Source organism: Corvus hawaiiensis, chromosome 6, assembly GCF_020740725.1.
Source record: "Corvus hawaiiensis isolate bCorHaw1 chromosome 6, bCorHaw1.pri.cur, whole genome shotgun sequence".
In the NCBI taxonomy this organism is placed as follows: domain Eukaryota; kingdom Metazoa; phylum Chordata; class Aves; order Passeriformes; family Corvidae; genus Corvus; species Corvus hawaiiensis.
Genome location: NC_063218.1, coordinates 63,502,882 through 63,522,887, shown reverse-complemented (window position 1 = coordinate 63,522,887; position 20,006 = coordinate 63,502,882). Strand labels below are relative to the sequence as shown.

Below are 20,006 nucleotides of genomic sequence, written 5' to 3'. Positions count from 1 at the left end.
AACAGAACTACCTGTAATTCAAGTTCCCATTGTTTTATTGAACTGCTTGTAGGCAAATAAACGCTGTAACAGATTTCAACAGTCACCAAACATTTTCTTCCATGTTCATGCACTTTTCTCGCTTTGTTTGGGAATTCACTCTTCCACCTTATTTGTTTGGATTTACAATTAACTATTTGTTAGCTTTGGTCCCACAGCCAAGTGTATACCTGTGCATCATGAGATGTAGAAAATAAAGTATATAACAGCTGAGCACGATCAGCTGCCAACAAATCTTTAAGGTGGCCTGATTTGCAGTTCATCTTTCTTATGAGTTTAATTCTTACAGCACAAACTCTAAGGCTGAAATCCTAAAGCTCTTGGTCGTGGCAGTACAAACTTCACATCCCCTGACTTGCAGCACCTGTTCCGAGGGCTGAGGTGCCCAGTTCCAGTGCAAGCTTTGGCCCCTGGCTGTTCCATGAGGCTCATCTCAGTTCCACTCAGGATGGTCATCGGTCAAGACCATTTCACTCAAGTCACTGGAAAACCATGGCACCATAAAACGTGGGGTTCCTGCTTGAAAGGAATGGGCCAAGCCACAGACTTCCACTGCAGTTGGAATTCATGGAAATACCCTCATGCATTTTAGGAAGTGTAGGACACAGAACACATCTCATCTGCTGGTTTATGTCACCTTCCAGCCCTGCAGGGGCTATGTGCTCACTTACCATTTAATTTAGAGTCAAATCTATAAATTCACATTTGAAAAAATGTCAAACAGCTACATAAATTACATTAAATTTCCAAATAAAACAATTACATCCACATACATCAAATTAGAGAGCAGGGGAAAAACCTAAACTCCACAGCCATTTACGACATGCAATTATTTTCAATACCTGAAAAAGATATTGATCTTAAAGCTAAATAAAGTTCCTTACCCATGCTATATTTTGCTTTGGTACACGTCGTTCTTTTCAATATTTCATAAACCTACAGAAGCAGAAGCAAAGAGAGGAAAGGGTTACTTCAGACACTGCCAGTGAAAAGCACGATCTTTTTGTGTACAGCTCAAATATTGGCCAAACCAAGATGTCGATGAAGTCATCATTCTTTAATAAAAGTCATGGTATTCAGGAGAGCAGGGCTCGGAGCTCTCTGTACTGTGCTTTCTGTACAGGAGAGAAAAGCTTAGCTAAATAGTCAGCCACCGAGGGAATTGATGGGGGCAAACAGGGTTACATCTACCCCCTGGCGTAACAGAAATGCTATTTTTGCTCATGTTAGCCACTGATCAAAGCTCAGGGGTGTTCTTCCACCTGGAGCAGCTCTTCCCTCGCCTCTGAGGGCGCAGGCTGGCTCCATCCCAAGGACCCAAGCAGAGCTCCGGGCTCACAGCGTGTACACAGCACGCAGCCGTTTATCAAACTGGGCTAACACAGGCTGACCTTAACATCTCTGAGCCTGCCTGACCCCGGTGGCAAAACAGATGTATTTATTTTGGGATTTATTGCATTTATTGTCGAGTAACCTTTGCACAGCTCAGCAGGCTGCCCGCAAGGTTCAGCTTTCGGCTGCTGCCGTGCAGCGATGCTCTGGGGCGAGGCAAGCAGGCAGCACAGGGAAACCTGGAGCAAAGGCACCTCCTGCCCAGTGCCTGGCCTGTCCGAGGAGCTGGGGGCTGTTTCCCAGCTCCCTAATCCGTGTGCTAACTCGACTCTTGCTCAATTCACTGGAGGAAGCAAGTGAGGGCATCCGGGGCAAGTCCCACAGCTCGTCCGTCTGTCGTCTTGTAACCCCAGTGAGTTAAACGGCTGTCACAGAGAGATCTCCAGTTATATAATATTTTTTTTATTTTCTTTTTTAATAACTAAAAGGTCTTTGGCTTAGTTTCTATTCATCAAAGACTCACGGGTAGTGACTAGATTCCTGTTCATTTTGCAGTAGGCGGGAGGGTCAATATTTGCACTGCGGTTCAAAAATACATATGAGAAAGGCAGGGGAGAACTTTAAGAAAGAAGAATACAAACAGCAGTGCACACAGAATAAAATGGTGTTGGGAAACATTCAATATGTTCTTCATTACTGGGTGATTTACAGGGATTTCACACAAAGCAGCACAGCAGCAGCACTATTGTTATATGCCCAGTGTTCCTCCAGTCGTTTAAAAAACCCCTGTCCCTCCCTTTCCTCTCAGCCTCTGCTCTGAGCTCCCGTTTCAGTCCATTTTTCAGTCAGTCTTGCTCATCCTCTTGTCCCATGGAGCCATTTTGTCTTGCTGCCTTGCTCAGTCTGCCATGAAATTTAACTCTTCATTTGTTAAGTTCCTTGCACTTACAAGGATTTTTTACCATACATCCGGACATATAAAAGAAAGCCTACAAACAAAACCCAGGCTTTTTTTTTTTGGTTTCCCAATCTCAAGTTGAATGTTTTATTTGCAAATAAACTGAATCAATGTTTGCCTTTTCCTTCCCCGTTTCTGTGCTCCTGCATCTGCCTCCCCTGGTCCAGCTCACCTTGCCACCATAACCTGTGCTCACATCAAACCCCTGCACTTCAAGCTGGAGGGGAACTGCCCTGTGGAATACACTGGAATTTCAGAGCAGGAAAGGGAAGTGGGATATCTCACACCCCTTATCACCACAGCAATGAAAGGCAGCTATGACTGGGATATAAGCTCTTTTGGAAACCACTTGGCATCCCAAAAGGCTGATGTTAAGTCTAAGATAAAAGCACGCTGGCAGTCACATTCCAAGGCACCAGTTAGGAGCAGGGGAATGGGGCAAAGAGTCCCCGTTATCCTTTGAAATGTGTTGCAGCCAGGCCTGCTTGGCACGGCCCCTTCCAGCTGCCCTGCATGTCACATGAGCTGGCCTTTCCATTCCTCCTTGGTGGCTACAAATGAGGCTACACCTTCTTCCCCAGCTCTATTTTATGTTCTGGAAGTCAGATAAAAGCCATCAACCTCAACACTTTCAATACCATTACAGAGAATTTCCCCCTAAAACTATAAATAATACTCCCTGTGAATACCCGGCTGTTTCGTTGGAATTTGTCTCGGGATATTTCCCAGCATTTTGCAAAAAGAACAATGTACAGCTACAAAAAGTTAAACCAGTCATGGGTGCAGGCAGCTGGTGGGCAGAACCAGTGGTAACATCTAAATATTCCCAGCTGGTGATATCTCTACTAAGAAAATTACCTGTGAACTAGAAAGAAGATCCAAATTATTTTCCAAAAGGCAGCGACCTGTTAGCATCAAACACTACTCAGCACTAAATCTGGAAGTGCTTTCTTTATAATTTCAGTACCTGATGGCACAGGAGATCCTTGGCATTTGGTTAAGAAAGATAAACTTGAACAGGCATTGTTCTAAAGCTGTTAACACCACCACTGAGGCAATATCCACCATAAATTATTTATAGGCAGAACTTACTATAGTGCTTCTCGTTTTACTGTCGAAGAAGGAATCTTTGTCAGACAAATCAAATCTGTTAAAAGATTAGAAGGAAGCCCATTAGGTCAGGAAAAAAAAAAGTAGTCAGTAATTTCCTGTTCTTGTTGACCCCTTCAATATTTTCATTTCTCCTGGGGATGTCTCAGAGCTCACATTAAAGAACAGCTTGTAGAAACCCTGTTAAAAAGCAAGTCCAACCCAGCTCATACACTTTAAAGAGGCTGCTTATACATTTCACTGTTTTTATGTCTTTATAGGTTTCTCAGCACAAAAGAGAATGTTGGTGCTCATTTTAAGTTGAATCCCTGACCACTGCTGGCCTTGAATTTCCCCTCATGATCTTTAATTTTCCCTGTGAGGCTGCTGTTTTCTCCCCTATTCAGCAGAGACACAGGTGGTCTCACTGGAAAAGCCACCTGCAAACAGTGTGAGGCCCATCCATGTCTACCCTCAGGAGCATCTTTTGGACCTTCTCTGAGCCTCCAGGAACACCCCACACTCAGCAAACACACAAACACATTTCCTGCAAGCCCAAGGCCAGGCCAAGATGTCACACACATTGACTGGCCCAACCCCACCAGTGCTCTGCATCTCTGGATGAAGCACTAAAATCCCTGTGTGTGCAGGGAAGGGATCCTGCCCCGGGATTGTTGTTTGTTCCAGCTGGCACATCCATTAACACGGCCTTCAAAGTGACTCCTCTGGGATGCTGGCCAGGGAAGAGCAGCAGCAGAGCAATCCAGGGCAGGAGTAGCTTTGGCGGGGCTTTGCCTCATGATTTTTTCCCCTACACCCACATTTACAGCTGTTCTTGCTGATCTGGGATCGATGGCAAAGCCACCTCTGACTTCACAGCACTTCAAAGGCAAGGCTTGGTTGGCACTACCTGTGTCAGCTGCCCACACCAGATAAATTAAATTATTCTGAAATTCATCAACCCACATCTCTGGCTACAAGTTTTACCAAGCATTATAAACCACACTATTATAAACCACATTATAAACCCCTTTTGGCAGCCTGACAGATAAAGTGTACAGTTATACAGATGTGCATTATGTGCCACAACAGCAGCTACAACACACAGAGATTTCTCTACAAAGACTCATTCCTCAACAGCGAGCCCCAAAATCCCCCAAGAAGTACATTTACTGCAAAATGGAAATATTCTTTGCAGCAATGCCCACCAAAGTGTTGGTGTTCATGTTCCCGTTCACCCCCTGGTGCCTGAGCTGCTCTCAGGGAGGCTGGAACCTGCAGACATGGATATTTAGGGAAATTCACTTACAAGTGCTGCTTCTCTCTGGAGAAGGGGTAGGAGAGGCGCTTCACCGTCTGAGGTTTGTGTTCTGCTACTTTTGGCTGGATGGGCTCTGTTATTTTTTGAATTACAGAATTAATCTTTTTCAGGAGACCGTGGGTCTGGTTGATCTGATACATCTGAGGGGGCAAAGAGAGAAAAAACCCCAAGAAACCAGTAAAACTTCACTGCTTTTTGGTTATCCATAGGTCAGAGTGGACTGCAAGGAATAAACCAGCAATTAGATAAATGTATCACAATAAACTGTTGAGGAGTGGGGTTTACATTCTTGAAATCATCCAGAAAGACAGGGATGGGAAAGTCAAACCAAGGGTTAGGGAACCACAGGATTGCAACAGACTTTTTTATCTAATTGTTCTTCTGATTAAAATCCCTGGTAAGTGAAGCAATAATGGGGATTAATATGAAATCCAAACCGAAAGTGTGGTTTTAGTGTTGTAATAAATGATGCTGGGCTTGGAGACTGTCTCTTGCTCCATTATGGACTTCCCTGTGCAGTCTGGGACCTGCACTTAGTCTGTGTTTAAATATTAATCCATCTCTGAGCTGTGCTCACTGAGCAGGTAGTTATCGATCTATCTATCTATCAATCATGGGTGATTTAGAATTGATGAAAATACACTGTCATTCCTTTAATGATATTTCAAATATTCTGAAAGGTAATTTATTTTGTGGTAGAGTGGCCCCAGCTCCTGCAAACATGACTGACTGTGTATAGGAATAGTCACTAAACCTGGCGAGACAAATTCTTATCCTTGTGTTCATTTTCAGCAGTCTTCAGGTGAGAAAAAAGCGTCCAAAATGCACACACAATGTCACCATCAATTGCAACCTCTTCTTTTAAAACAGACTGAGGATGAAATCACTCTCATCATGTACAGACAGTGGTAGCAGCCAGAAATTCTTCATTTCCATTCCTCCTTTCACTTTTTCTCTCTGCTGCCCCAAGCAAGTACATTTGTGACTTTCATTTTTGGTGCACATTAGTTAATTGTTTTTAAAGTACTCGTGGAAAGAGAAGTCTGCATTTTCAAGGTGCTCTGAGAGGAACAAATGTTTAAACTATGCCTTCTTGAGGAAAACAAGAAGACCAGGACTGACCTTTTTTGTGGGCATCTTGAGCTTAAGGAATTCCGCCTCTCGACACAATACATTCCACGGTGCATGTATTTTTACAAATCCAATCCCATGGATTTTAGTCTTAACAGGAAAAAAAAAAAAAAAAGCAGGGGAAAATGTTACTGATGAGAGGAAATTAAATATATTACCCCTTGTGATTCATACATAGTTAAGGAACAAACAGTCCATCAGTGCCACCATGATAAATCTCATTTGTTTGAGAGAGTTGGTTTCTAACAACAGGACAACCATTGAACACCTCACTGTGCTGAACTGCTATGGAACGTGACTCAAAAAACACTATTGTCTCCCAGAGCAATTACCACAAGGTTAAACAGATAAAAACTGTTTGGGAAATAAAAGCTGATGACTGTGGACACAAATACAGGCTGAGCTAGTTAAATTTGAAGCAGAGGCATCCAACCAAAATGGTGTGATTTGGTGAGTGTGTTGTAATTGCTGAGAGAGCCCCTGCTGCCTCCTGAGAGCTGCTCATACCTCAGAGCAGCAGCCTCAGAATCAAATGTGAGTATCTCCATTAAAGCATTGTAATTAGGAAAACTGGCAGGAATAACTCCACAGAACAAAGAAAAAGGAGGATAGAAGTTAATGGCAACATTGGTGGTTTGCCTGCAGCCCAGTAATTCTCTGAGCTGCGTTCTAGAGGGCCGGACATGGATGTTTGCTCCTGGCACTCCCACATACGCCCATGTTTGCTCCCCCTGGAGCAACCGTTCCAAAGGCACTGGACAAACAATTTCCAACCAGGAGGCATTCAGCAAACAGAAGAGAAATGAACTTTAATGAATCTTTCTAATCTTGCTGCTGCACCAATTCAGTTATTACAATAACTAGCTTTCACACAGCTATATCCTCACCAGCTTTCTAGAAACTGGTTACTCAGAGGACCATGGAATGGTTTGGGTTGGAAGGGAGCTTAGGGATCATCCAGTTCCAACACTCCTGCCATGGACAGGCCAGGCTGCCCCAAGCCCTGTCCAACCTGGCCTTGTTTTAATCAATTATTTGTGGACATCGAGCCGCTGACCGCAATTCTTTGTGTGTGACCATCCAGCCATTTCACTGAAGAGAGCTTAAGTGATTTATTAAACACCATCTGTTTAAGAAGCCTTTGCTCTTTTGGAATCAGTGAGGTCTCCAAAGCAGCTTTGTGGCTTTTCAGGCCCAACTGACTGCAGATCTTTCCCCCTGCATGGATGTGCTGGATGTGGAAGCTGATGTAAATCCCCGAGTCTTGCTTTCATCGCTAGACTTTCCTCATGTGGTTTGGTGTCTTGCACTGAAAGGACAGGGTTCCCTCTCTTTTACAGTGTCCTGGCTTGACCCCTGTGCCCTTCTGCATCATTTGAAATCATATTACATGTCATAGGTGGAATCTCCCATCTGGCAAAGGGTTTAAATATCCATGACTTGGCACCTGCCAACTCCCAGTTTCCTACAGGAACCTGCAAGCTGGACAGAAAGCAAGTCTGATTTTCACTGGAAGACAGAGCAGGGAAAGGTTTTGGGGTTTTGTTGCATTGTACCATGTTAAATATATATATGACATACACGTAATATATAAAAGATATAAATGTCTGCAATTTGTGAGGAATAGGTGACAGATTTATTTTTTAGCAGGCTGTTCCCAGGTTGAAATGTTTACCTCAGCTTTTGGATCCTGTAAATAAAACCAGCATAAATGTTTACCCTCTCTCTCAGGAGTCTGAGGCACATTGGTTGGGTCAGATAATTGTAGCAGCTTTCTTTGAAATTAATACTGCTGTGTCTATTTCTGCTAATCACACACTGGCAGCACTTCACATACATCATTTTTTATACCGTCTAATGGGCTTTTAATAGAATATCTTGTTTTCAGGGTGCAGGTGGAAGACGTTACAAGCTGTACCGTTCACATCTAGGAATGGAAAGAGCAAACTGTAAGGCAGACCCACATGCCCCAGCAGGAGCGTGGACCAGAGCCTCCTGAACAAATTTAATTCTCCTCGAGCCTATATTGAGGAATAAAGATGATGCTGCCTGTATCAGATTTTTTTTTTTTTTTTCTCAGAACTGGAATTACCAGGGGATCCAAATCACTGCATACTGTAAACCCACCAAACTGGGATCAGTGTTCAGAGCAATTTAAGCCTCACTTCCAGATAGCACGACACAGCTGTGTTGCAATGGTGGATGTGCCACAAATCCTGGCCAAGAAAAGCCAGGAACTTCACCTCAGTGGGGCATTTATAATACCATGTCACACTCCTGTGCAGCCAACTAAATCACTGGGTGAGGATGGCATTGACTGCCAGAACTGCAATCAAATCCTGCAAGAGCTGAGCTTGTGCAACCTCGATCAGAGCCAGGTTCGCAGGGACGGCTCAGCACCCCCCCAGGGCCTGGCCACCAATTACCCTCTCTATCTTTAACCCTTTTAAATGGATCCTTACATCTTCATCACGTTCCAGCTCCAGCCCAGCCTCCACGAGGTTCCCTTCATACTCCTCCCTGCGGAACCTCTTGTCGTCCTCGTGGTAATCCATGTGAGTCTCACTCTCCCCCATCTCCAGCTGCACGCCCTTCCCTGGAAGGGGCTGGTCCTGCTTGGTGCTTCGGACACTGGCATCATTCTGCTGAGCCCTCCTGGCCAGAGTCTTCCCGGCTGAGGACTTCTTGTAGTGGTAAACCAGGATGTAGTCCACTTTCCTCTTGCCATCTCTGAAGTAGAGCCCGTATTTGCAGTCAGCATCCGGATTTTTGGATAGGGAATTTAATAACTGGAAGTGGGGAATGGGGGTGTGGAGAGAAGGAGAGAGAAAAATAATGATTGCACACCCCAGCACAAGCACCAGACAGACCATCCTCTCCTCTCAAAGCTCCTTTTGCCTGGAGCACACGATGCCCTCTCTCCAGACAGGCAGCAGGTGGGAGGAGTCCCCCCATGCTACTTACTCCAAAAGTTTTTGCAAGTTAACACCTTTAATTTTACTGATAGCCAGCTGGGGTTTTATTGGCCTGGAATAAATAGATTAAATGACTGGGATTTAATCTAATCAGCAGCACACTGGTTCATAAGTCAGCTACTTGGTGGGTTTGAGCTTCTCCTTCGGGGGTTAATCGCCACTAAGATCGTCTGTCCTTTTCCACCCATGACATGTGCAATGTTGCAATTCTGACAAATAGATTAATATCGTGTGGAAACATTTCTCACTTCTCTTATCTATCATTGCAAGTCTGTATCATCTGAGAAAGAGATCATCTTAGATACAGACTGAAGGGAGCCAGCTGGTCCTGCAGCACGGCCAAAAACGCGCATGGAAAGTAGCCAGGGAAGTGGGGTCACTGCTTATTGAGTTCACCACTTCTTTTTCCCACTTATAAAACCCATGTCACTATGCAATCTCTTGGTGGCAATGGCTTTATTCCCAGCCTGAGTTAATGCTGGGTAAGCATTGCAAGATACATGAAAGGTAAGACTCAAAACACAATTTCATTTCCAAGCATTTATCTGAAAACTGCACAGGCCAAGTGTAGAAACAAACAAGCAAGCAAACAAAAAGGTACTAACAATTAATTTATTTCTACTTGTATAACACTTCTCATGCATAATCCACAATTCTACCCTTGGAGATCCACGTACTATTAAAAAAAAGAAAAGAAAGAAAATTCACTAGTTACTGGCCTTTGTTTTTACAAAAAAGGCTCATCACAGGAGTGGCTTTTCAGCAACCAAGGAAATTTTCTGGCTTTTAAGTCTATAGAAGAATGTCCATCCTCCATGAAAGGAAAAGGACTTGTGCTCCAAAAGAGAGCAAGAGGCCATCAGTTGCAAAATGCTAACATCTATTTGGGATGTGCACACCTGCTTACTTCATACATACAACAGGGAATGTAAGTTATTCTAGATAGCCTTTGCTCTCTGCTTCTCTCTCCTTTAGGATCTTGCTCCTCTTTCCCATTTAACCTAAACCCTTTGCACCAAGTTAATAAATATATAATAAAATAGTACAGCATTTGGTGCCACCTTGGAGTTCACTCTTTGTCCTCTTGCCTCTATTTCCTGTTCCATGAAAACAGGGAAGGTTATTTAGCCATGCCAAACTCTTCAGGGCACAGGCTGTTCATGTTCGTGCCCTATCTAGATATTGTCATTTAGTTCTTAAGCATAACTTTGATGTAAAAGACCATTGATAACTCTTGCTTTCCAATTGCTTTGTGATTAATGGCACGTACCTGTGAATTCAGAACACTTTTTTCAAAGCAAGCTGACAGTCTGCTTGTGGCAGGCAACTCACTTACGCAAATTTCTACAGAAACAAAACATTAACAAATGGCAACCAACTGGATTGTGTTTAATTTTTCTTTAAGATGTGTCAATCTTACTAATTAGTTAAACAGCAGCTTCTGAAAAACCTGGCTGAACCACCACTGTGGCTACTAAAGCCTCAACAGATTCATTAATACGTGAGAATAGCTATATCCCACTGCAAACAGGAAGCAGCCGAAAAACTTGGTTCTGTTTTAAAGAAATTAATGGTCAGATTATTTTAAGGATGGGGTATAAATGCTGAAAGGTACTCATGGGCCCCCTGTTCTCTTGCAGTGCTGCTGTGCTTAAATGGAGTTGCATTGACTTAGGCCATGTCCCTTCAGCTGTGAATGAGACAGAGAAAAGACATTTCAGTTTCACCACAGCAGGAGGATTTTAACACCCTGACAGAATCATTCCTCCATGCTCCATCCTAATTTTAAGCACAAGCACAATAAATCACATGCTGCTTTTTCAGGTTCCTCCTTCCCCAGTGAATCTCTTGTATAGCCCACTCCACCTTAATAAACTCGTTTTTAGGTTGGTTATTACATAACCAACTCGTAATCACAATGGGTATTCATATTACTGACTTCCTCTAAAATCTGCGTTAAGGAATTTAACTGAGGAGCAGTAAATGACACTGGAAATCTGATCTCTGTTGTGTGCTGGAGAGGATCAGTTTAATGTTACCTATGTCAACAATGGCTTTTGCATAAAATTTTAGGCATTCTCTTCTGTTCTCCTCTGCACTGGCAAGAAGATGTGAAGGTTGGCACAGCCTTGTTGCCAGATTCCTTACTCTGAGAAGAGTCAGCCCCTTTTTATGCTACAGGTGAAACCAGGTTCCCTTTCTCACACAGCCAAGAACAACCCCCAGCACACCAGCATGGACAGTGCCTGGTGGCAATCCTTCCCAGCACCTTGGGAAAACGGAGGGAGGGGATTTCAGAGCATCCTGGGAGTGGAGAGGATGAGAAATGAGCTGAGGGGTGAAGTGCAGCGTGCCTGTTCTGGCCCAGCAGGCCCGTGATTACTCACTGTGCTCTCGTGCTGGTCATAGCCGATGTCCTCGATCGCTCGGATGTTGATGATGTGGATGCCCTTCTCCTCAGCAGGTAGGCAGGAGTATTTCTTGTTCACCCTCATTCCTGTCTCCACTGGAGCCTCACTGAGATCTTCTGGCAGAAAATCCACCCCATGAAACTCGCTGTCTGCGTCTGAGAAGAAAGGGAACAATTTTATCAAGACACTTTAATCCCAACACTTGCTCCTCCCAGTGCCACCCAAAAGCTGAAATGTATCCTGTGCCTGCCTTCTCCTGCCAATGAGCCCTTGGGCAGGGCTCCCACCCCTTCTCCCTGCCTCCCTTCTCAGCTTTCTTCAGCCCTCTTCAGCCCTACCTGGGTCTCCTCCTCCTCCAGAGGAAGAGTGTTCAGTTAACTTTTATCCTGCACTGGTGTCTCAGGATGTTTTCACTCTGTGGGCTCATGGAATGATTGTATTTCTTGGCAAGAGAAGGAAAAAAGCAGGGGGAAAGAGGAAAACTGCTGATGAGGATAGGTGCCACAGTTCTTTCCCCTTTTCAGAAGGCGTTTTCTCCTTTAACTTGTTCATGCTGAAGAACTAAGTCAAGGGTTTCCCCTCAAGTACCTACATTCTGCATCTGATTTACTGAACCATTCTTATTTAAGCAGTTTTGAAAATCTGGGGGGGTTCTCCCTCTCAAACTGCTTCTGATGAAGACAGAACTGTTTCCACTTACTGTTTAAGTACACAGATAGGCTAAAGGATTTAATATAAGAGTTTCATTACGAACCGAGCGACCAGATAAGTGACAGAATGCAAACTGTTGTTTGCATATGGGCACTTATACAAGCAACAGGAGGCAAAGTATTCCAAGATTTTATTAATTTTGACATTGAAATAAAAGACTGCAGCATTGTACCCTTTTTTTTTTAAACCACACAGGAGCAGGGCTTGCTCGTCTGAAGAGTGAAGATAAAGCAAGTATTGTAGAGGTTATGGACACTAAATTAGCTTTCCCAAACAACAAAAACATGCAACCAAGTTCCCTGTCTGGGTCTGGTTGAAGTTCAGGGATAATGTTGAGGAAAGAAACAAGGAAAATCTCACTCCCCAGCAAGTTTGCAGATGATGTGAAACTGAGGAGCAGGACTGATAAGCTGGAGGACAAGGCTGCCATTTCAAGGGGTCTTGACAGGCTGGAAAAATGCAAACCCAAAAAAAGTCCCCCACTTCTGCAGGCCAAAGAAAGGAAGGCAAATGAGGGGTTCCCATTCCTGCCTTCACCTACCAGCTGAGTAGGTAGAGACACAGCAGGACCAGATTTGATGCCTTAGGTTTCAACTTCCATATTTTTTATTTCTTTAGCACCCCAGAAAGAACTGATGCCTTGAGAGGCCACCTAAAAACAGAGACTGGACAAGAACAAGGGAATAAAGGTGGGTATTTATTTGAAAGGCCTTCAGAGGTACCCCTGGGGAGCCAGAGGCCACTGCCAAGATGGACCCCAAGATGGACAGCAGCTCACGAGTTCTTCACACCTTTATAGGTTTGGTTCATTTGCATAGCAGGGTTAATTCTCCAATTAAAGCTTCAGTTCTATGATGTAATTCCCCTCATCTTACCCCCCTCTCAAAGGCTTTTGGTTTATACTTTTTGGGCCTAGGACAGTCTGGGTGTCCTTGGAGAGCAGGCCTGGAGAGGCTTTGTTATGTTTAACCAAGCATGAGAGAGCAGAAGTGAACAGCTACAAGGAACTTCAGAGTTACACACTGGGCAGTGCAGGATTTGAAAAATACAAAAGTTAAAACCTAAGGCATCAGATTCTTCTCACAGGTGCATGAGGAAAGGGTGGGGGGCTACAGACATAAGTTGCAATGAGGGAGATTATGACCAAACATTAAAAAAATCTCAGTTCTCTAACAACAAGAGTGATCACACGATGGGGAAGGAAACCAGTGAAGCTACAAATCTCCGTCCATCCCTGGAGAAGGTCAGAGCTTGACCACACCTGGCCTCAAGCAACCTCACCCAATATGAGTGTTGGGAGGGCACTGCACTAATCCCTGCACTGGTGATCAGGCTCTTCGCGGGGACGAGGCAGGAGCCAGCACGGACACCCGCAGCAGGCAGAGGAGGAAGATGCAAGCGAAGCCCTGGCACATCTCCTGAGCTTATCAGCCAGAGAAAGGTAAACATTACTGTTATGAAAGCCATGCTTCTGTGGAATCTGCAGTTGTGCTTCTCTGGAACTTGCCGACGCCACGAGCTTGTTGCTCATTTCAGTTCTGGGCAATCTGCCGCCCCAAGCTGCTTTCATAGGAACTCCAGTGCTCATTAACATCGTCACCTTACCGTAAAACCTGGGCAGCAAGCGCCCTTTACACATTCATGTGCACAGCATCTAACACCCACACCTTTGCAGATCTGGGCTGCTCTCCTTGGCTTTCCTTCAAAACTCTCCAATAATTCTCACCAGAACAGATACCACTCGTGAGATCTTGGGGCAGCACCACCAAACGCAGCGAGCTGCTTGAACAGCAATTTGTAACAGTTAAAGAGGATATTTTGGGAGTAATACAGAGATGCAGCCAAAAATCCGCTGGCTCATGGCAGCAGCTGGAATGTTTGTAGTAATTCCCTACCTATGTATGGTCTCTTTTTCCCAACACACAGACACACACGGGCAGGCTCCCTGAACAAGGGCAACTGAAACAAGTGTGGTCAGCTGCTGTATCCTCTGTACTCAAGCCTTTATTCTGTGGCTGCAAAATACTCATAAAATAATACAGCTTCTGGAACTTCATAAGCATAACAACCTGCATTTTTATTCGGAAGGAGGCCAGAAACAACTTTGTAGAAACAGTGGATTAAGTGCTGTAAAAGTCCTCTCCTTTTTTCCCCTCTTTTTTCACACGTGTACTAAGTAAAGCCCAGTTACGTCAGCATTTTGCAGAGGGTATTAGAAGAGAAGCGCCTTTTAGTGACTGTGAAGCTGAATAATGGACCTGTGAACTGAAAAGTGCTTGTTTAGGGACAGAATAGGCTCCGAGGAGAAAATCACAAGCTTCATTGAGCCCCAGGGACCTCCCTGTGCTCTGGGGCTGCACTTCCAAGCAGTGTTTGTGAAGTCCCAGCACAGAGCAAGGAGACCTGCTCAGATGATTCAGCACCATTGTGCAAGCCCAAACAATCGCCCCTCCCTCCCCGACACAAGCAGATATTTACATTTGTGTTTACACATCAGTAGCCTGGCAATATTGGAAAGAACAAGTGCTTCAGGTAGGCAGTGAATCATACCATTTTGGTTTATTATGATCATACTGGAAAATACGTGAATTGGGAGAGCTTTCTTGATATAATCTTAATTACACCAGATTTGATTTCTGCACTAAAGGATGATGTCAGGATTTAATACCAAGTAAAGCCATCCAAACCACTTTGGTAATTACAAACACCCAGGGATTACAACCAATTCACTTGTGCTGATTTGGCAGAGGTCAAAGCCTTCTGTTGCAGAACACAAAACCTCTTTTTTACATGGAGTAGAGCATTTCGAAGACTTAAAACCATGAATATTTTATGTTAATCGTATTAAACAAGGACAATAATTTAATCACAAAATAAATTCATGTTCAGAATTATTTATGGCAAGATAGCAGAGGTAAGGTGAGGCGTGCAAAGAGCAATAATGTCCTAATTCAGCTAGTCTGACATCCGAATCTCTTTGCTGGGAGCTGAAAGAGGAGAGCATTGTGAAAACGCTGCCTTTGCTGCCTTCTAATGCTGACTAACCCACTCTCTTCTATTTATTAAGCAGAAGACACTACAACAAAGACTTGAAGAAGCACTCAATGTGTTTCAACACAGCCATAAAACCAATCCACCCTTTCTCCTCTGCATCCACAGCTGATGTTGTTCAAAACCCCACTGACTTAGAGTCAGCAGAAGTCCCTAATATTCCTGGGACACGGAGTCAAACCCATGCTTGAGGCTCTCACTCTGAACAATATGGGAGACAAGACTGAACTAATAAAAAGAAATCCCTCAAACTCGAAACCACTTCCTCCCCTGTTCAAATTTCAGTCGCAGCTGTTAAAATTCCCAACCTCATCTTGCAAAAATTAACACTAATTAATTAATGACAGCTTTTCCACCACTGAAATTTGGCATGCTGTGCTGTAACCTTCCCTCACTCAGACAATGCTTCTTCATTGGATGTTGAAGACCAGGTGAAACAGAACCAAAAACCTGCTGTGGAAGCCGATGTATTTTCTCCATGACTCAATCAGCCATTACCATTATAATCATAATTATGCATAGCCACTGAATATTCCCCAGCAAAAATTATTTTTATCATTAAAATGAATTTAAAAATTGCACTCACACAACCCAACTCTTAGAGAAACACCCTGCACTAGTTCTAAAATGAGCATCATCAAGTCAGCACGAGTATATCTAAACAAATGAAGAGCTATTTCCCTGCTCAACCTGAAACCAGTAATGTCACTGAAACTGCCTTCCCTTGTTTTGTTTTTCTTTTTTCTTGTTTCCTCTTCTTTTCCTTTTTAGGGAGTATGTTTAAGAAAGTGGGAGAACAAAAAAAAGTCACAAAGACCTCTGAGTTAGCTGTCCCAGCTGTTCCCAAAAGGGAAGCAGCAGGAGAGTTACAAGACCATGTGATTCAAGGCTTTTAAATGTCCACGCCCTTATCTTTTTTCTTTATAAAAACTAGGATAGAATCCAAAACTAGGATAGAATCATGCAGGTAATGAGGATGTGTATAAAGAAAACCATGCACACACACACATATTTATACATATTCTAAAAGAAACACACACAGTCTGTAGGTAAAGGTTGATTATTTGTTTATAATATGATCTTTCTGCAGAAAAGAACATTGGCGTGTGCAATATGTTGGATAGCTTTTGGATTTAAGCTCTTGAAGAAAAAGTTTGATAAGATACTGAGATAAAACGCCTTCAGTGGGGTTTTGCTTGCTGCATATTGCCCCCTAGCAGCAGGATTCTCCTTCAGCACGTTCTCACCCAGTTCTCCAACTCCCGTATCCCCCAAATTCCGAGTTAGAGGTTAATCCTCAGAAGCAAAAAAGTCATCCTCACAAGTGACTCACCTATCGCTTCCCCTTTTTCTTGCCCCACCTCCTGATATACTCCAAGACCGTCAGATTTGGAGGCCAAAACCCCTGGACAAACAAGGCAAGTGCCGGGCAGGCTCAGAGGGCCACCCCAGCAGCAGCAGGTCTCGTTCCCGACCAGCAGGTCATTCCTGCTGGCCCGAGGAGCCGTGCCCGGGAATGCCAGTGAGGATGCTGGAATGCCAGCGAGGATACCCGCTGCTGGCAAGGAGGACAGTTCTTTTTTTGGGATGCTGACACCTGTTTACGAGGCACTGGCCCCAGACCAGCAGGCGGGACAGAAGCTGTGGTGCTCTCCAAGGAACACCCACACACGTCCTGATCTTTTGTTCTGCCCAAAGTCCTGACACCAGGTGCTGATCAGAGCCACATCTGGGACCATTTGATGTAAATTTCCCTTGCCTCTCCAGCTGCGAGCAGCCAGATGTTGCCTGGAGCTGCGCTGCTCCTGGAGAGGCAGCAGGTTTCACTCTACCACCCACCGGCTGCTGGAAAAGGCAGCGCACCTCCCCTGGGGCAAATCTAACACCTCTAGGGATGTTGATACCTCCTGTCCATCCATCTGCAGAAAGGTCACTCCCTACCTCCTTCATCTTCTCCAACACCACGCTAAGTAAGACACATTGGAACCCACCCATCTCCTCTGCTTTTCCATTTATTTAAAAACTTGTAGCCGAGGTCTGTGGTGGTTTTTACCTTACTGAATCAAACATGATGTTATGACCCAATCCACTAAAAAAAAAAAAGCTCAAACAGTGAAATAAATCTTGGATTCCATGGACAGTTTCCTTTGCAGAAGAGAAATACTTTCAAAGCAGGATGGCCTTGATGTACCTGGTGCTGACAACTCACACTGAAGGGCAGAGCCCATTCAGACACTCTTGTGTCTGGTGCTTGGGAGTCACATGGGTGGAAAAGCTTCAGCTCCTGGTAGGATTATGTGGATGATCAGCTGGCTTAGCTCTGTTCCTCACTACTGAGAATGGTGGGGCTCTGCAGCGGGGCTGCAGCTTTCCTGGAAGGCTGTCTACAGCTTTAAAGTTATTGATCTATTATTATCATCAACATACTCAAAGCAGGTTAGAAGGACACACACAGCTATGACATCATTTTTTATTCCTGCCCATCTATTTTTGTTTTTAAAGATTAATTTACCCTGTTTGCAGGATGCAGCCCTGGCCTTGAACACGTCTGATCTGACAGACGCCTTGTGAAATGTAAAAACAAAGAGCAAAACCACCTAAAACCTGTAAAGATAATGAACATTTTGATTGAAATGGCATTTTCAACAGCATGCAAAGGACCGGAAAATACAAATTCTACCATAACACTACTGCCTGTTTATTAGACCTCGTCAAAGCTCACATTTTATAAAAACACATAAAGCCTCTCCCCATCCCAAGGCAAATTTCACTTTTTTCCCCACAACTACCAACAGCTATTTAATGCTCTATTAAGTAAATCTGCTTTCATACATATTTCTAACACACCTAAATTAAGCACTCCTCTTCTGCCAGACATCAGAAAAATATTATTTGCTTCTGTTGCTATTGCACAAAAATCAGCACTAAAACTCTGCTCAAGGCTATGGTGGAAACAAAACTAGATTTGGGAGAGCCACTGAATCCATGCTTCGTGAATCATGTTAATTATGCTTTGAAGGTTTATGATGCTCATTATTTTTGTTTGTGTGGTCCAAGGGAAGGCAGTTTTTATCAATGGGAGCAGTAAGATGAAAGGAAAAAAAAATACTAAAAAAGAGATTATGGTGGGAGAATTGATGTTTATCGGGACAGTGGATACCTAAATTCTCACCAGAGTCTAGATACAAGAGATACCTAGATACACTTAAAATATGATGTTTTCCTTTACCAGGCTGCAACAAAAGGCTCTTTATACCAAACATGTGGAAACGAGGATCCAAAAATTACCAGTTTTACTCTAAAATCTCAGTCACGGACTGCACCCTGGGGCTGAGGCCATGGCACACGTGCTGACTGGCAGAGCTGCTCTCTATCCCTGAGGTTTCCCATTTAAAGTCCTAATCTTGAGTCATTTGCACTCGTGTTTACATTTCCATGCAAAGCCACGAGGGCATTTGGGCTGTGTAAACCCAGGCATGGATGCCTTGGAAGGCTTTGCTAACCTGATAAAGAGGGTTTGGGCCACAGCAGCACATTCAGGAGCTGCTTTTCTACATTTGAGCTGAGAGAGGCGGTCACTGGGGCTGGGTTTTGCAGGGCAGAGCTCCACCCTATTTATATATGTTTTTTGGGTGTGCCCAGGCAGGTGGAGCTGATGTGGTGGGGAGGTGGGGGTGGGTGATATCCAGCTCTTGCTCCTTGAGGAAATCCAACCAAATCCTGCCCTAAGTCTGGCTCTCCCAAGTTTTCCTCATAGCCCTGCACTTTTAACTTGGAACAACACTGATATTGACAGTGAAGGGGAAAGTTCCACCAGCAGTTGGAAGAATCTCTCGCCCTGAGCAAGGGAATGTAAATCAGTGAGTGGAAAAGCTCCATTAACTCCTGTCTCTCCATGGGAATGCCATTGCCTGCGTTCCCCAGGCCTAAGGAACCAAGCTGAGGCACACCAGTGGCAGAAGCCCTCAGAAGTGTCGATGCAGCCAGGCACTCTGCCCCCTGATTTTGATGGCTGAAGCAGCCGCCTAGAAACAGAGGCTAGACAGGAGTAAGGGAATAAAGGTGGGTATTTATTTGAAAGGCCTTCAGAGGTACCCCTGGGGAGCCAGAGGCCACTGGCAAGATGGACCCCAAGATGGACAGCAGCTCACGAGTTCTTCACACCTTTATAGGTTTGGTTCATTTGCATAGCAGGGTTAATTCTCCAATTAAAGCTTCAGTTCTATGATGTAATTCCCCTCATCTTACCCCCCTCTCAAAGGCTTTTGGTTTATACTTTTTGGGCCTAGGACAGTCTGGGTGTCCTTGGAGAGCAGGCCTGGAGAGGCTTTGTTATGTTTAACCAAGCATGAGAGAGCAGAAGCGAACAGCTACAAGGAACTTCAGAGTTACACACTGGGCAGTGCAGGATTCAAAAAATACAAAAGTTAAAACCTAAGGCATCAATTTTAGAAAGAGCTGAGATCTGGGAGGGTGCCAGGTCCCAGGCAGCCAGCTCTCCCCGTGCCAGGGGATGCAGAAACGCGTGCTGCAGGAACACAAGATACTCCTGCTGAGGATTCCCAGAGGTCCCATCCTGAGTGGCAGAATTCTTGGAGCAGAAAGCTGATCCATCAGCAGAGACAGCTTCCCTCGGGGGCCAGCAAGAGGAAGGATTGGGCCAGAGCCTTGGTAAGGCTTCTTGAGAACCCCCAGATGAAAAGCACTCTTGGAATGGTTGAGGATAGACATCCTCTCCAGTTTGGCCCTCGGCAGGGCAGCTGAGAACGACAGCAGGGCTGAGCCCTGGCTCACCAAATCTCCTCCTTAAGGAGCTTTTGACAATATTTATTATCTCATACATCTTCATATCAAAGGAGCAGTCAAGACCCAGTCTAAGTGTAAACAGCTGCCTTGTAGTTTTGTAACAGGGGACAGGCTTACTTATAAACCTGGATTATCCAAAGGTACACTGGTCAATCCACATTTCCTGCCCAAAAACAAAGGAG

At 44.4% G+C, this 20,006-nt stretch overlaps 1 protein-coding gene across 8 annotated transcripts in view; it reads right to left on the bottom strand.

Annotated features, from left to right (window-relative positions):
- The window catches only part of ANO1 (anoctamin 1), a 73,092-nt gene that overhangs the window by 29,702 nt on the left and 23,384 nt on the right, over nucleotides 1-20,006 (bottom strand). For all 8 annotated transcript variants that reach the window (XM_048307504.1, XM_048307503.1, XM_048307509.1 and 5 more), the window contains exons 2-7: nucleotides 11,233-11,411; nucleotides 8,333-8,659; nucleotides 5,862-5,960; nucleotides 4,728-4,879; nucleotides 3,422-3,476; nucleotides 924-975 (exon numbers count right to left, since the gene is read on the bottom strand). In XM_048307504.1, coding sequence (XP_048163461.1) covers nucleotides 924-975; nucleotides 3,422-3,476; nucleotides 4,728-4,879; nucleotides 5,862-5,960; nucleotides 8,333-8,659; nucleotides 11,233-11,411 — 864 coding nt within the window. The remainder of the gene's footprint in view (nucleotides 1-923; nucleotides 976-3,421; nucleotides 3,477-4,727; nucleotides 4,880-5,861; nucleotides 5,961-8,332; nucleotides 8,660-11,232; nucleotides 11,412-20,006) is intronic.